The 17,795-nt window shown below is 49.8% G+C and overlaps 1 protein-coding gene across 1 annotated transcript in view; it reads left to right on the top strand.

The window, feature by feature from the left end:
- lamb2l (laminin, beta 2-like) overlaps positions 1-17,795 on the top strand; it is a 167,771-nt gene that overhangs the window by 62,840 nt on the left and 87,136 nt on the right. Inside the window, exons 6-12 of the mRNA XM_080218612.1 lie at positions 38-226; positions 3,367-3,430; positions 5,142-5,344; positions 5,700-5,820; positions 10,071-10,259; positions 13,206-13,385; positions 14,297-14,409. Coding sequence (XP_080074738.1) covers positions 38-226; positions 3,367-3,430; positions 5,142-5,344; positions 5,700-5,820; positions 10,071-10,259; positions 13,206-13,385; positions 14,297-14,409 — 1,059 coding nt within the window. The remainder of the gene's footprint in view (positions 1-37; positions 227-3,366; positions 3,431-5,141; positions 5,345-5,699; positions 5,821-10,070; positions 10,260-13,205; positions 13,386-14,296; positions 14,410-17,795) is intronic.

Genomic DNA, 17,795 nt, shown 5'->3' with positions numbered 1-17,795 from the left:
GTTGCCACTACATTTGATTACTCGGTTTTTCTATTAGACTTTTCGCCCGGCTGCCATGTACATCGAGAGATCAGCAGACTTTGGTCGCACGTGGAAGGTGTATCGTTATTTTGCTTTCAACTGCACCGTTTCCTTCCCTCACATCCCCACTGGTCCCCTGAGGAAAATCGATGATGTGATTTGTGACCATCGTTACTCCGACATTGAACCTTCGACCAATGGTGAGGTAGGTCACGTTCCGTGGAATCCTGTTCATCGATTGGAGAACTTGAGGGAAGAGTGTTCAATTTAATTTATATAGTGTTCAATTCTGGTCTCCACACTACCAGAAGGATGTGGAGGCTTTGGAGAGGATACAGAAAAGATTTACCAGGATGTTGCCTGGTATGGAGGGTATTAGATATGAGGAGAGGTTGGAGAAACTTGCTTTGTTCTCACTGGAGCGATGGAGGTTGAGGGGAGACCTGATAGAAATCTACAAGATTATGAGGGGCATGGACAGAGTGGACAGTCAGAAGCTTTTTCCCAGGGTGGAAGAGTCAATTACTCGGGGGGCACAGGTTTAAGGTGCGAGGGGCAAGGTTTAAAGGAGATGTACGAGGCAGATTTTTTACACAGAGGGGGGTGGGTACCTGGAACTCGCTGCCGGGGGAGGGAGTGGAAGCGGATACGATAGTGAGTTTTAAGGGGCGTCTGGACAAATCCATGAATAGGATGGGAATAGAGGGATACGGTCCCCGGAAGGGTCGGGGGTTTTAGTTCAGTCGGGGCAGTATGGTCAGTGCAGGCTTGGAGGGGCCGAAGGGCCTGTTCCTGGGCTGGAATTTTCTTTGTTCTTTGAGGGTGAGAGGACGTTGCGCTGAGAGCTGACGGGTATCTGATTAAATGATTATCAGATTTTGTGCCCTCAGCTCTCAGTCTGGGCTTTCTGCTTCCCCACTCCTGTTTACAGCTTTGACTGGGAGATAACAGTTCAGGCAACTCCCTAAATATCCCAAATAATCACAGTTCCATCAATGTCAGTATGTACACATACTCTTTCTGAACAGGAGACCTGGAATGGGTGAACCCCGTGAGACTCTTCCCCAGGGGAAACCCCCCCCCAGAGGTCCTCACCCTGTAATTCAGTATTAATTATACATACAGTCCCCCGTTAATAAGGAACACCGTGAGGAACCCCCTCAGTAATATTTATATTCACAATACCAGCTGACGAGTGAGACTGTCTGAGGGAGCTCGTCTCCGAGTAGTGGGACAATCTGTTCCTGACCAACTGGCACTTCCTGGCCTCAGCAGTGGTGAGGCTGAAGGCTGTGGTTTTGTGTCTCTCTTCCTGACCCCTGCCTGTATGGTAACTTCTCAAACAGTCACCCAGTCGGATTAACAATCCTGCCCTGTCCGTGTGTACACGTGGTCAGTTCCAGCTCTGGGCAGTGGGTGGAATGTCAGTTACCAATGGAGGTGATTTCTCTATTTTAGTAAAACAGAAAGAAATCCATTCCCACACACCCCAGAGGCTACTGTGTGGCTCAGTTTCAGGAATCAGAGTGTCTGGAGACTACCTGCTGCCCCAGTGACATGTTCTGACATGTCAGTGTCTCTGCAAATCCTTGGCCAATCTTTATTTTCTACATGAGTCTCAGCGTTGATGCCTTTAGTCAGGAATCTTTGTCCAATGTCCCTCTGGACTCCCTGCCACACAGGGTTTAAACTCAAGGACATTAGTCCACCTCACAGGTTACATTGACGTACAAAATTAAAGATGTGATATGTTAAAAAGGATAAAGGAAGAGACCTTTCAGCATCACAGAAATATATAAAATATCAAAATTCCTTCCAGATAGACAATGGAAAGTCCCTGTCAGCGCTGAAGCTGGATTTTGCCTCCAGACCATGATTGAGGTTTTTCCAATTCTTTAACCACACCCTCATGTTCAAATTCCAGACCAAATGCTGTATTTCCCATGTCACTGTCCATAGCTAATTTGGGATTGGACACCTCTCGGATGTTTCAGAGAGATTGTCACCCCTGCAGAGATCCAGTCACTGTCCACACAGCCCTGGGTCGTATCGGTACCTCCTTACTGTTATCAAACAGGGATCCTCTTATCCCAGCAGGGTAACTGAGCTCAGTGTTGCCCATGTCGGTCTCAGTGAATAGTGAGCTTTCCTCTGAGTGAGAAGATTCAAGTCCTATTTGAGGGATATGAGCTGACACTCACGGTACTGAGGGAGTGCTGCGTAGTCACCATGTTAGTTGGCAGGTGCACATAAATACCCCACATGCAAACTACCTCAATTGGAAGAAAAGCAGAGATTTCTCCTGATGTTTGGGCATCTCTTGACCAACAGCGTGTAAAGTAAATGAGTCAGCCATTCACTCCTGTCTAAGGGATCTTGCTGTGCATTTAGCTGTGCCGCAGCAGTCACACATGTCCTGCACAGTGGCTTGTTGTGTGAAATTCTTGGCATGCTCTGATGTGATAAAGTGCTTGAAGAATGTAAGAAAGTAGATTTGAGTTACCCTTGCCAGTTTTTTTCACACCTCTCCTGAATGATGAAGGTTATTAATAATCTCTTGGGCTCTTGACAAACACACTCCACTTGCCAAGAATTTGTTGCAACTGGATCTGAATTTCCATAGCCTGAGGGAAATTAAACATTGTGGTTTGAAATATAGCCGGAGGTCACTGCAACTTTCTAATTTTCCCACAAGATCTTTCAACTGTCCCAAATAAAGGTGTTGAGATGAGTGTTCTCAGGATTACAGCTCAGTTTATACAAGAAATTAAAAGCCCTCGGAGGAATGGATCAGAATGTTCATTAACCTACTAATCCGGATTAGACACTGGAATATCGAGAAGGATGTGTCTTCAAGTCCCATTGCAGAGATTCAACTCGCACGTTTCAGGACTTGTATCCTGAAATATTTCAGAATACTGAGGGGGTGCTACAGTGCTGGAGATGCCGTCTTTTAGATGAGCTTTCAGACTGAGACCCCACCTGCCCCAGCGTGTGACAGTAAAAGATCCAGGGCTTCTATTCAGAGAGGATTGACCGGGGAAGTGGGGAACGCTGTCCAGTGTCCAGGCCATTAGCTGTCCCTCTACCAGAATCACTAAAAAAAGATGATCTGGTTACACTGCATTGCTCCCGTGGGATCCTGCTATGTATCATAGCAGGCCATTCAGCCCATTGAGCAGTGACTACATTTCAAAAATACTTCTTGGTTGTAAATTGCTTTGGGATTTATTTGTGTATTTATAAAGAATCGGTCAGAAAATCCTCAGAACATGCCTCAAAAACCATTGGAATAAGATTCAGACAGGAATGTCAGTTAATAAATCAGATGAATTTTTCCTCCAGGTTATTTATAAAGTGCTTGATCCTGCAATCAAAGTAAATGATCCTTATAGCCTGGAGATTCAAGGTGAGAGAATTTGGCTTTTTCTATGTTGCTGCTTATTAAAAGTTGTTGATTTTCTGTCTGCTTCACTCTCCTTGATATAGTTTTAGATTAAAGGGTGGGATTTTCTCCACAGAGTGATTTGCGATGGTGGGGTTCGGTGTGCTGGCAGCGGGACCCTGTGGTCCCATCGTTGCCAATGGGGTTTCCCGTTGTAGATGCCCCTCAGTGCCGGGAACCCGTGGCCGGGGAGCGCTGCCAGTGGGATTGTAAAATCCTGCCAGTGTGAAGGGCAGCCAGCTCAGGATGGGGCAGCTTTTTGCACTCAAGAGAATGTATTCCGTATCGGCGTCATTCGAGAGGGGCCGGGCACCGGTCACTGGGTTTCCCAGGGTAAGGGGCAGCTGTCCTGAAAGCTCAGGGCGTGAATAAACTTGAAGTTTATTTATTAGCCACAAGTAGGCTTACGTTAACACTGCAATGAAGTTACTGTGAAATTTCCCAAGTCACTAAACTCCGGCGCCTGTTCGGGTTACACTGAGGGAGAATTTAGCACAGCCAATGCACCCTAACCAGCACATCTTCTGGACTGTGGGAGGAAACCGGAGCACCCGGAGGAAACCCACGCAGACACGGGGAGAATGTGCAAACTCCACACAGACAGTGACCCGAGCCGGGAATCGAACCCAGGTTCTTGGAACTGTGAGGCAGCAGTGCTAACCCACCGTGCCGTCACGCCTCTTGGTCAGAACCTTTTCACCCACAGAGAGATCCCCAAATAGCAATGGCTGCACCACCCCCCCCCAAACCTGCTAAAAACAACCCCTCCCACTGCCCTACAGAATGACCCGTCCTCCTCACTCACCTGAAGAAGGAGCGAGACTCCAAAAGTTCGTGCTGCCAAATAAACCTGTTGAACTTTAACCGGGTGTGAGATTTCTTACTGTGTTCCTCCACAGTGCCAGAGTTCGGCAAAGTCCTTTAACCCACTTTCGTTCCCCCTCTGAGAATGGCCATAACAGAATTGCTCCTGGCCTCCCAGCCTGCGGATGGGGCCACAGACATATCCATTAAATGTAACCAGAGAGTGCACTGGGCCAGAGAATCATATTGCACAGAAAGAGGCCATTTGGCCCATCTTGCCTGTGCTAGCTGTTTGAAAGTGCACTTCAATCAATTTCACTCTCCTAACCCTGTAAATATCCGCTTCTATTTCTCCAATTCTGTTTTTTAAAGTTATTATTGAACACGCTTTCTTTAAAAATTCGGTTGTGAGGAGTGGGTGAGGCTGGTATTTATTGCTCCTTGGGAAGATGGTGGTGAGCTGCCTTCTTGAATCACTGCAGTCCCTGTGGTGTAGGTACATCCACAGTGCTGTTAGCCTTCCACTGCCCCCTCAGGAGCGCGTTCCAGATCACAACAAGTCACCCTGTGGCTCGAACCAAATTGGATTATTTCTATTGGGATCAGGGCGGGGGAGAGATAGAGGTCAGAAATTTCTCATCCCAGCCATTAGGGAGTCGTAGTGGGCGAGGCAGAAAATTTGGCGGCAGATTTAAAGATCGGTTGAGCTGGAGTGGGAAATCCTGGTCTTGGCGCAGCTGGAGAATCCATTTACCCCACAGAGATGGCGAAGAGTTTCCCCGTATGAGTCACTGAGTGAATGATGTGTGGTTCATTCTGACACTTTATTGTACATTATGTTATGATCCCTTTGTGATTTTGTTGCCTCCAGATCTCCTGAGAATTACTAACTTAAAAATACACTTCACCAAGCTGCATACCCTTGGAGATAACCTACTGGACAGGCGGATGGAGGTTCTACAGAAGTATTATTACGCTGTGTATGAGTTGGTTGTCCGTGGCAGCTGCTTCTGTTATGGACATGCCTCAGAGTGCTCGCCTGTGGCAGGAATACAAGGAGGAGTTCTGGGAATGGTAAGTCCTGGAAACATTGGGAGATAAGAGTCTATTCTACACCAGTCTCTGTGCTGTGGATAAAGTGAAGAGTGTGCGCTATGAGTGAGTCACAGCGTGAGGCCTGTTTAACTCTGTCAGGTTCGGATTAACACAATCTGTGTTCATTAATGTTATCGTTGCGACCTGCTCAATAATACAATCGGGCAATGTTTTAATAGTTACATTTCTGTGGAGACAGGATAGAATTCCAATCCCTTACCAAATTCAGGTCAATCACAGCTTGTGGGGTTGTGACCATTGGAAGTCACCGGCCCCTCGTGATATCGGATCCATTGTAACAACCCGGCTGGTTTCTCCCCACATTCTTGCTCAGATTCATGGAAGGTGTACCTGTAAACACAACACTAAAGGGTTAAACTGCGAGCAGTGCAAGAACTTCTACCATGAGTTGCCATGGAGACCAGCGGAGGTGGATAACCCACACGCCTGTAAAGGTTTGGCTGATTTCCCTCCTTCTCCTCAGGAAGCTGTTCCCTCATCGATTTTCTTATCTTTACATCTGTACCTGAAATTATTCTCTTTTAAAATTTCTGACGCCGTTCAATCCCCTCCCTCCCTCTCTGTCTCTGTCTCTGTGATCTGGACGCTGTGTGATATAAGGAGATGGGTATGGAATAGATCACCAAACACAAGCTACAAAGATGCTGGAACATCCGTCACTCTTCCCATCACAGACTCATCACTCCCCTCTCATCCTCCACTCCCCCCCACGCCCTCACTCTGTCCCAGTCCCATCCCCATCTCTGTCCCTATCGCGGTCACCCTCCTGTCCCTCTCCCCCTCCCAGCCCTCTCTGTCACTCTTCCTGTCCCTTCCCCCCCGCCCCCTCACGAAAGCTTGTTGTTAACCTGGAGATTTACCCATTTACCCAACAGGAATCCGTCAGTGACCGACCTCCGCAGCTGTTACTGGTAGCAATGATACTTGGGAGAGAGGGGCTGTGAACACGGCCACGCCAGTGCACACGGTCACGCCACTGAACACAGCTACACCAGTGCACACGGTCACGCCACTGAACACAGCTACACCAGTGCGCACGGTCACGCCACTGAACACAGCTACACCAGTGCACACGGTCACGCCACTGAACACGGCTACACCAGTGCACACGGTCACGCCACTGAACACGGCTACACCAGTGCACACGGCCACGCCACTGAACACGGCTACACCAGTGCACACGGCCACGCCACTGAACACGGCCACGCCACTGAACACGGCCACGCCACTGAACACGGCCACGCCACTGAACACGGCCACGCCACTGCACACGGCCACGCCACTGCACACGGCCACGCCACTGCACACGGCCACGCCACTGCACACGGCCACGCCACTGCACACGGCCACGCCACTGCACACGGCCACGCCACTGCACACGGCCACGCCACTGCAGCTCACACCTCAGGCTCAGAACAGCTGTTTATTGAGAGCAGCAAACAGAATCAGCCATTGGTTTATATTGTGTCAGGAAACTGGTCAGATTGTTTCAGTCTCAGTAACTTAGCAAACCACAGCTTTGTAAAACACCACATTGTTCCTGGTGAATTATCACCCTCTGGATGAGGCAGGAAGGGATAATCTGGACCATTGATAGGCTGGGATAAACAGGAGTGGGAGGAGCCTTGTGTGTTTGGGGAGTTGTTGTTGCTGTGAGCTAGCATAGACACAGTGGGCTGAGTGGCTTCCTTCTGTTGCTGGGTGTCCTCCTCCTGGTCGGTACGGTGATTAACATGGTGATTAACACTGCTGCCTCACAGCGCCAGGGACCCAGGTTCAATTCCAGCCTCGGGTCACTGTCTGTGTGGAGTTTGCACATTCTCCCCGTGTCTGCGTGGGTTTCCTGTGCAAGTTCAGTGGATTGGCCATGCTAAATGGGAGAGTCGGTGCAGACTCGATGGGCTGAATGGCCTCCTCCAGCAACATTACCATTCTGTGATTCTATAAACCCGATGAAGGCTGTCAGCTGGACAAGAGGCACGTTTGAAATGAATGAATTGCAGCCGAACCCCGTGAGCTGCCGGAGTGCGGACATCGAGTGTTCCCCCCGCGTCCCCCGACACCCCGCGTCCCCCAACACCCCGTGGCCCGCCTCCCCACGACCGCTGCCACCCAGTGATGCCGCCACCCCACCACCCCATGACCCCACCGTCCTGCGACCCTGCCACCCAGCCAACCCGTGATCCCTCAACCCCCCCTACCCTCGACACCCCACAATCTCTGGCACCCCTGTCGTCCCTACACCCGTCTCGCTCCTTCCGTGTCCTGTCCCCACCCCCATCCTGTCCCCTCCCCATCCCGCCCCCTTTCCTTCTCCCCCTCCCCATCTCCCCTCCTTCTCCCCCTCCCCATCTCCCCTCCTTCTCCCTCCTCCCCGTCTCGCCCTCCTCCTCGTCTCGCCCTCCTCCCCATCTTGCACCCCCTCCTCGTCTTGCCCTCTCCCTGTCTCACTCCCCCTCCTGTCTTGCCAACCCCCCCATCTCACCCTCTCTTCCCATCTTGCCCCTCTCCCCGTCTCGCCCCACCCCCCCCAACCGTGTCTCACCCCACCCCCCCCTCCCCATCTTGCCCCCACCTCCCTGTCTCAACCACCCCTCTCCATCCGGCCCCCCCTCCTCATCTCACCCCCTCCCCGTCTTTCTCCTTTCTCGCTGACCATACTCTCTACATACAATTAATCCTGTGATTGCCTGGATTATTCTTGCTACCCTTCTTAAATAAAGGAACATCATTGGCTACTCGCCAATCCTCTGGGACCTCCTCTGTAGCCAGTGAGGATACAAAGATTTCTCTCAAGGCCTCAGCAATTTCCTCCCTTGCCTTGCTTCAGTATTGTGGGTTAAAGCCCATCAGGCTCTGGGGACTTTTCTGCCCAATATCTCCTCCTTTTTGATCTCAACATGATTCAAACTACCTACACGTCCTTTCCCAGCCTCATCATCCACCAAGTCCTTCTCTTTGGTGAATACTGATGCAAAGTTCTCATTTAACACCTCGCCTATTTCCTCTGGCACTATGCATAGATTCCCTTCCTTGTCCTTGAGTGGGCCAATCCTCTGCCTGACTACCCTCTTGCTCTTTATATATGTATAAAAAGCCGTGGGATTTTCCTTATTCTTGCTGGCCAATGCTTTTTCATGACCCCTTTTAGCCCTTCTTACTCCTTGCTTAAGTTTCTTTCTACTTTCCTTGTATTCCACACTTGCTTTGTGTGCTCTCAGCTTTGATAAATGTCTCCTTTTCTCTTTTTATTAGGCTCACAATATCTCTCGTTATTCAAGGTTCTCAAAACTTGCCATAATTATCCTTCATCCTTACAGGAATGTGCCGGTCCTGAGTCCTTATCAACTTACGCTTGAAAGCCTCCCATGTGCCAGATGTTGACTTGCCCGCAAACATCTGCCCCCAATCTACATTCTTCAGTTCCTGCCTAATATTGCTGTAATTAGCCTTCCCCCAATTTAGCACCTTAACTTGAGGACTACACTTATCTTTATCCATCAGTGCCTTAAAGCTTACTAAATTGCAGTCACTGTTCCCGAACTGCTCCCCTACTGAAACATCGGCCATCTGGCCGGGCTCATCCCCCAATACCAGGTCCAGTATGGCCCCTTCCCTAGTTGGACTATCTACATGCTGCTTCAGGAAGCCCTCCTGGATGCTCCTTACAAACTCTGCCCCATCCACTCCCCAACACTAAGTGAGTCTCAGTCAACGTAGGGGAAATTAAAATCTCCCACCACAACAACCCTGTTACTTTTACACTTGGCAAAATCTGCCTACATATCTGTTCCTCAATCTCCCACTGGCAGTTGGGTGGCCTAAAGTAAACCCCCAACATTGTGACTACACTTTCCTATTCCTGAGCTCTACCCATATTGCCTCGCTGTATGAGACATTCTCCTGGAGTACAGCTGTGATATTCTCCTTAACCAGTAGTGCAACTTCCCCACCCCCTTTACATCCCTCTCTATCCCGTCTTTATCTTAGAATGTAAAGCTGCCAATCCTGTCCTTTCCTTAACCACATTGTAGTTCCTAGTACTAATCCAAGCTCTAAGTTCACCTGCCTTACCTGTTACACTTCTCACATTGAAACAAATGCACTTCAAACCACAACACCCTCTCTGATCAGCAATCCCACCTTGCCTGCTGTTTGAGTCTTACTGGCCCTACTCTCTGGTTCCCCTTCAACCAATTCATCTTTGCTTTGGTTCATACCCCCCTGCCAAACTAGTTTAAATTCTCCTGTGTAACACTAACAAACCTCCCAGCCAGAATATTTGTGCCCTTCCAATTTAGATGCAACCCGTCCTTCTTGTACAGGTCCCATGTGCCCCGGAAGAAACCCCAATGTTCCAGATATCTGAAACCCTCCCTCATACACCAGCTGTTTAGCCACGTGTTCAGCTGCACTATCTTCCTATTCCTAGCCTCATTAGTATATAGCACAGGGAGTAATTCTTAGATTACAACCCTAGAAATCCTACTTTTTAACTTTCTTCCTAACTCTTGAAACTGCTAATATTTGTTCCAGATTATTCACCACTCCTGCATTATTAGCGTCACTGTGATCCCTGCCTTCTCAGCTTGTCCTGTCCCCTTCTGTCGCTATCCCTGCGGCTTTTTACAGATGAGCATTCTGATTGCTGTGTAACACTCTCTCTGCTGATTTCCTCCCTCAGAATGTAACTGCAATAACCACGCAACCCGCTGCCATTTCGACATGGCGGTATACGTTGCCACGGGCAATGTGAGTGGAGGAGTGTGTGAAGATTGTCAACACAACACAATGGGCAGGAACTGTGAGCTGTGTAAACCCTTTTACTACCGGAACCCCACCGCAGACATCCGCTCCGAGGACGCATGCATCCGTAAGTGTTACTGAAAGACAGCTGCTCTGACAGTGCGGCACTCCCTCAGTACTGACCCTCTGACAGTGCGGCACTCCCTCAGCACTGACCCTCTGACAGTGCGGCACTCCCTCAGCACTGACCCTCTGACAGTGCGGCACTCCCTCAGCACTGACCCTCTGACAGTGCGGCACCCCCTCAGCACTGACCCTCTGACAGTGCGGCACTCCCTCAGCACTGACCCTCTGACAGTGCGGCACTCCCTCAGCACTGACCCTCTGACAGTGCGGCACTCCCTCAGTACTGACCCTCTGACAGTGCCGCAGTTGCAGGTTCCCCTCCCAGTCACTCACCACCCTGACTTTGGAATATATTGTCCGTTCCTTCACTGGGTCAAGATCCTGGAGTTACCTCCCTAACAGCACTGTGGGTGTACCTACACCGCAGGGACTGCAGCAGTTCAAGAAGGCAGTTCACCCCCCCTGTCGAGGGGCAGTTAGAGATGGGTAATTAAAGCTGGTCTAGCCAAGATTAAAATCAAAATCATTTGCTCTGATGAAGGTCGTTCTGATTCTGTATCCTGTCGCCTTGTGTCCCCTTGAGAATCAAAGCAGTCCCCAGCTCAAAGCCAGCACTGCTCCTCCCCAGACCCAGTTCTGGTCATTCCAAATGATCTTTTCCCACCTTTGATGTGAATTCCACTTTCCTGCCTCTTCCCCATGTCCCTTCGTCAAGTTTATTTATCAGTGTCACAAGTAGGCTTACGTTAACACTGCAATGAAGTTACTGTAAAAATCCCCAAGTCGCCACACTCTGGCGCCTGTTTGGTTACACTGAGGGAGAATTTAGCACGGCCAACGCACCCTAACCAGCACGTCTTTCTGACTGTGGGAGGAAACCAGAGGAAACCCACGCAGACATGGGGAGAATGTGCAAACTCTGCACAGACAGTGATTTAAGCTGGGAATCGAACCCAGGTCCCTGGCGCTGTGAGACAGCAGTGCTAACCCACTGTGTCACCGTGCCCCCGGGGAATCGAACCCGGGTCCCTGGCGCTGTGAGACAGCAGTGCTAACCCACTGTGTCACCGTGCCCCCGAGAATCGAACCCGGGTCCCTGGTGCTGTGAGGCAGCAGTGTTAACCCACTGTGCCACCGTGCCCCCGGGAATCGAACCCAGGTCCCTGGCGCTGTGAGACAGCAGCGCTAACCCACTGTGCCACCGTGCCCCCGGGAATCGAACCCGGGTCCCTGGCGCTGTGAGACAGCAGCGCTAACCCACTGTGCCACCGTGCCCCCGGGAATCGAACCCAGGTCCCTGGCGCTGTGAGACAGCAGCGCTAACCCACTGTGCCACCGTGCCCCCGGGAATCGATCCCGGGTCCCTGGCGCTGTGAGGCAGCAGCGCTAACCCACTGTGTCACCGTGCCCCCGGGAATTGAACCCAGGTCCCTGGCACTGTGAGACAGCAGTGTTAACCCACTGTGTCACCGTGCCCCCGGGAATCGAACCCAGGTCCCTGGCACTGTGAGACAGCAGTGTTAACCCACTGTGTCACCGTGCCCCCCGGGGAATCGAACCCGGGTCCCTGGCACTGTGAGACAGCAGTGTTAACCCACTGTGTCACCGTGCTGCTGGGAATCGAACCCGGGTCCCTGGCACTGTGAGACAGCAGTGTTAACCCACTGTGTCACCGTGCCCCCCGGGGAATCGAACCCGGGTCCCTGGCACTGTGAGACAGCAGTGTTAACCCACTGTGTCACCGTGCTGCTGGGAATCGAACCCGGGTCCCCGGCGCTGTGAGGCAGCAGTGCTAACCCACTGTGTCACCGTGCCCCCCGGGAATCGAACCCGGGTCCCTGGCGCTGTGAGGCAGCAGTGTTAACCCACTGTGTCACCGTGCCCCCCGGGAATCGAACCCAGGTCCCTGGCACTGTGAGACAGCAGTGTTAACCCACTGTGTCACCGTCTCCCCGGGAATCGAACCCAGGTCCCTGGCACTGTGAGACAGCAGTGTTAACCCACTGTGTCACCGTGCCCCCGGGAATCGAACCCGGGTCCCTGGCGCTGTGAGACAGCAGCGCTAACCCACTGTGTCACCGTCTCCCCGGGAATCGAACCCAGGTCCCTGGCACTGTGAGACAGCAGTGTTAACCCACTGTGTCACCATGCCCCCCGGGGAATCGAACCCGGGTCCCTGGCGCTGTGAGACAGCAGCGCTAACCCACTGTGCCACCGTGCTGCCCATTCCCTAACCATCCATAAATCCATCTCCACCTTAGGTTTAAATTTTATCAGTGTCACAAGTAGGTTCACATTAACACTGGAATGAAGTTACTGTGAAAATCCCCTCGGCCCCACGCTCAGGTGCCTGTTCGGGTACAGAATACTCAATGACCGAACTTCGAATTCTTGGGTGAAAAACTCTCAAAGATTCACAACAATTCGAGTGAAGAAATTTCTCTGTTCAAGGTGATTAATTCATCATTTTGAGATTACGATCCCATGTTTAAAATTTCCCAACCGGGGAGGGGGACAGGGAAGGGGACAGGGAGGGGGAGGGGGAGGGCGGGGGGTACTTTTTCTCATTATTGACCCTGTCAAAGAGATTCGTTAGGTAACTCCAATTCTCTTAATGTCTCCTTTCTAATTTCCCAGAAGCTGACACAAGCTGGGAAATAGCAGCTTTGTTGGGTTTATCGGGAAAGCTTTCAGACAAAGAGACAGCAGTTCGGAGCAGGAGGCCATTCAGCCCCTCAGGCCTGTTCTGCCATTCAATGAGCCGATTGGATCAGGATTCAATGCCACTTCCAGTCAGACAGGGAGAGCTGTTAGTTTTGAATGGGGGCCGTGTGATGTGGGAACGTAAGGGACATCAACCAGCAGACACCTACACTCCATCGCTGCCAGTGGTTATCCCCTCCTCACTGTGTGTCACCCAATCCGTGTCTCTCTCTGTCTTCTACAGCATGTGACTGTGATCCCATTGGCTCCTTGGAGGGTGGGATTTGTGACAGCGACACAGACTTGGATTTTGCCATCATCGGAGGGCAGTGCCGCTGCAAGGAGAATGTACGGGGCGTACGGTGTGACCGCTGCAAAGAGGGCTTCTACGGTCTGAGCAGGGACAATCCACAAGGCTGTCAGGGTAGGTGGTCCTCTCTGTGTTGGAAACAGTCACCAATGTGCCAGATAAACTGGGTTTGAGCGGTGACATTTCACCCAGGTCTGAAATGTTGGCCAGGTTGACCCTGTGCCCGGGTGCTGGTAAACGCAGTGTGATGGTGCAGGCAGCTGAACTGAGAGCTGTGCATGAGTGTCTGGGCCCCATTATAAGGAACCAGTTCAGGGGGATCCATGGAAAATGCCAGCTGGAATAACCACACCTCGGGAAGGAGAAACCAGCCTTGGACGGGAAGCTGCAATGAGCCCCTGGCATCCATCGGACAGGCCCCTTGTTCTGGGATTCTTCGGCCGGACGCACCCCAAGACAGGAAATTCCTGCCCACCCCAACAGGCTGCCAAATCTTCTGTCTCACACACTACAATTCCCACGGCGGGCCAAGCAGGAGAATTTCAGCCAGTTTCTCTCTAAATAACCTCGCAAGTTCCTTCACCGTTTCTCTAACCTCACTCACTCCGTTTTCGGTGATTACAAGCCTAATGTTTTTGCCTTGAGCTCGTAATTTAGCTCTTTCAGTCCTGGCATCATTCTGTGAACCTGTGTTCCATCCATCCCCACTTTTAAAAGCCAGTTGTGGGACTCGGAGTGGGCAAGCGGGGCATTCCATGGGAAGATCCACTGACCTCAGCAGGATTTTACAGTTTCAGGATGAGTGAGGCTGTATAATCCCACCCATTATCTCCTCCTCGAGGTGTAGGAGCCAGAACTGAGTGCAGTTACTCCAGGTAGAATCTGACCAAGTCTCTGGAGAACTGGATCAGAAGTTGCTCACTTTTATATTCCAGCCCCTTGAATTCCACTGGTCTATTCAATGTAATAATCACTCTATCAATGTGAGTGTCATTACTGTTGTATACGTGTTCTGCTTATCCCAGCTTGTAGGTGTGATCCTCGGGGGATTATTATGAGTGACAGTCCATGTGACCAGATCAGTGGGGACTGCTTTTGCAAGAGACACGTGACAGGACGCTACTGTGACCTCTGTGTGGTAAGTCTTAGTCCAGAATGGGTTACTCAGCCAGTGCCAGGAAACAGGGTCTTGTGGAAGACACTCTCTATGTTAGATTTATACTGACCAATTCCAGAGTCTCAGAGACACTGTGAACCAGGACAGTCTTTGAAAGTTGCAGGGTTGGAGGAATGAGTTTTATGTAGAAAAAAAGTGACATTTCTATCCCAGCTTTCATGATCTCAGGTCATCCCCAAGCTCAGATCCACAGCGGACGCCATCTCCCTGGCCCTGCACTCAACCCTGGAACAAGGACCCCGATATCAGACTCCTGCTTATTGACTGTAGCTCAACCTTCAATTATTATTCCCACAAAACTCATCTCCAAACTCCATGGTGTGGACCTCCCTCTGTGACTGGATCCTGAACTTCCTAACTCACAGACCACAATCAGTAAGGATAGGCACCAACACCTCCTCCATGATCATCCTCAACACCGGTGCCCCACAAGGCTGTGTTCTCAGCCCCCTACTATACTCCTTATACACCTATAACTGTGTGGCCAAATTCCCCTCTAATTCTATTTTTAAGTTTGCCGATGACACCATCATAGTGGGTCGGATCTCAAACAATGATATGACAGAGTACAGAAATGAGATAGAGAATCTGGGGAACTGGTACGGCAACAATAATCTCTCCCTCAATCTCAACAAAACGAAGGAGATTGTCATCAACTTCAGGAAGTGTAAAGGAGAACATGCCCCTGTCTACATCAAGGGGGATGAAGTAGAAAGGGTCGAGAACTTCAAGTTTTTAGGTGTCTAGATCACCAACAACCTGTCCTGGTCCCTCCATGCTGACACTATAGTTAAGAAAGCCCCACCGACACCTCTACTTTCTCAGAAGACTAAGGAAATCCAGCATGTCAGCTATGACTCTCACCAACTTTTACAGATGCCCCATAGAAAGCATTCTTTCTGGTTGTATCACAGCTTGGTCTGGGCTCCTGCTCTGCCCAAGACCATGAGAAACTACAAAAGGTCGTGAATGTAGCCCCAATCCATCACACAAACCAGCCTCCCATCCATTGACTCTGTCTACACTTCCCGCTGCCTCGGCAAAGCAGCCAGCATAATTAAGGACCCCACACACCCCGGACATTCTCTCTTCCGTCGGGAAAAAGATACAAAAGTCTGAGGTCACGTAGCAACTGACTCAAGAACAGCTTCTTCCCTGCTGCTGTCAGACTTTTGAATGGACCTCCCTCACATTAAGTTGATCTTTCTCCACACCCTCGCTATGACTGTAACACTACATTCTGCACACTCTCATTTCCTTTCTATGAATGGTATGCTTTGTCTGTATACCGTGTAAGAAACAATACTTTTCACTGTATACTAATGCATGTGACAATAGTGAAACAAATCAAATGGAAATCACTTTACATCCAAAGAAGTATTTTGTGATGTTAAAAAGCAGCAACCAGTTTACACACAGCCAGCTTCCAGGTAGCAGTGTGATAGTGAGCAGATAACAATGCTGTTGTTCAAGAACTAAATATTGACTGGGTGCGGAGAACACGATCAGAACAATTGCTGGGCTCTCCCTGAGCCTCAGGATGCTTGATTGACAGCTCTGGCTCTCTGGTCTTTGCTGTCAATTTCACAATGTTCATTCCTGCAACAGAGAGAGGTTTCAGGTGCTTGCAGTCTCTGTGATTGATACTTCAAAGGGTTTACGTGACTGACACATTAATCCAACTGGAGTAAGAGAAAGAGATTGTTTTTCGGAAAGTGGGATGTTATCAATGAATGACTGTTTTATTAAAGGCGTGTTTTTTACACACCTTACTGTCACTATAAGATTGATTGTTTCTATACAATATATTGTAGAGAATAGGCATGGAACACCATGGGTTACATGAGTGACTCTGGGTTGAGTTGGGGTCATGCTTTGGAGGTGACATCGAGAGTGGGTGGAGAATTAAAGGCCATATGACTGAGACAGCCACTCATAAATGTCTTCACTTTATTGGGGTGGGACGGGGGTTGCAGAGGGAACCCAGGACTCCAAAGGTGAGAAATATAAATTTCTAATAAATTCAATAGGGAAATAAGGCGAGATGTCTTTATCGGAGAGTGGTTAGATTACCGCCACAGGGACCAGTGGAGGGAAATAGACACTTTGGAAAGGAAACTAGATGAGAGAAAGGCGACAGAAAATAGGCTGATGTGATGGAGTTGGAATGGGAAGAGGGTCCGACTGAATATTAATGGCAGCAGAGACTGGTTCGGCCGAATGGCCTGTTTCTGCATATTCCACATTGTTTCAGAGAATTTGATTTGATTTATTATTGTCACGTATTAATATACAGTGAAAAGTATTGTTTCTTGCATGTTATACAGAGAAAGCATACCATTCATAGAGAAGGAAAGGAGAGGGTGCAGAATGTAGTGTTGCAGTCACAGTGAGGGTGAAGAGAAAGATCAGCTTAATGCAGGGTAGGTCCATTCAAAAGTCTGACAGCAGCAGGGAAGAAGCTGTTCTTGAGTCGGTCGGTACGGGGCCTCAGACTTTTGTATTTTTTTCCTGATGGAAGAGAGAATGTCCGGGGTGCGTGGAGTGGGGGGGTCCTTAATTATAGTGGCTGCTTTGCCGAGACAGCGGGAGGTGTAGACAGAGTCTGTGGATGGGAGGCTGGTTTTAGAAAGAGGAGATTGGTGGAGTTTTTAGAAGTTAAATCTCTTAAACCATCACAAATTAAACCACGCCAATACAACTTGAAATCATGGAAATTTTTAAAGTTTTTAGTTTATTTATTAGAGTCACAAGCAGGCTTACATTAACACTGCAATGAAGTCACTGTGAAAATCCCCTAGTCACCACACTCCGGCGTCTGTTTGGGTACACTGAGGGAGAATTTAGCACAGCCAATGCACCTAACAACACGTCTTTCAGACTGTGGGAGGAAACCGGAGCACCCGGAGGAAACCCACGCAGACACGGGGAGAACGCGCAGACTCTGCACAGACAGTGACCCGAGCCAGGAAATCAAACCCGGGTCCCTGGATCTGTGAGGCAGCAGTGCTAACCCGCTGTGCCACTGTGCTGCCACGTGTACACCGAACCCAACCTGGGGAGAGGGAAGTTCAGGATTTCCTCTTTAATGCCCTTTTCTGTTTGCAAAAGTGCAACAGCCTAAATAGACACGATGAATTCAAAGTCTAAGACAATCCATTCTTTCAAAAGCAACCTCCATAACTTTCTGATTCAGAGTGGGAATGAAGGTTAGAGTTAGAGGCATCATTTCAAAAACTTCACATCACTGTTCATGAACACCTGCAAACGGGGATTGATCCCTTGGCGATCAGCTGACCAGGGTTAAATATCGCAGTTTTAAGAATGACAGCTTTGTCGGATCTCAT

Source organism: Carcharhinus amblyrhynchos, chromosome 3 (genome assembly GCF_965287045.1).
Source record: "Carcharhinus amblyrhynchos chromosome 3, sCarAmb.v2.hapA, whole genome shotgun sequence".
Lineage (NCBI taxonomy): Eukaryota > Metazoa > Chordata > Chondrichthyes > Carcharhiniformes > Carcharhinidae > Carcharhinus > Carcharhinus amblyrhynchos.
This window is presented reverse-complemented; position numbering and strand designations above follow the sequence as displayed.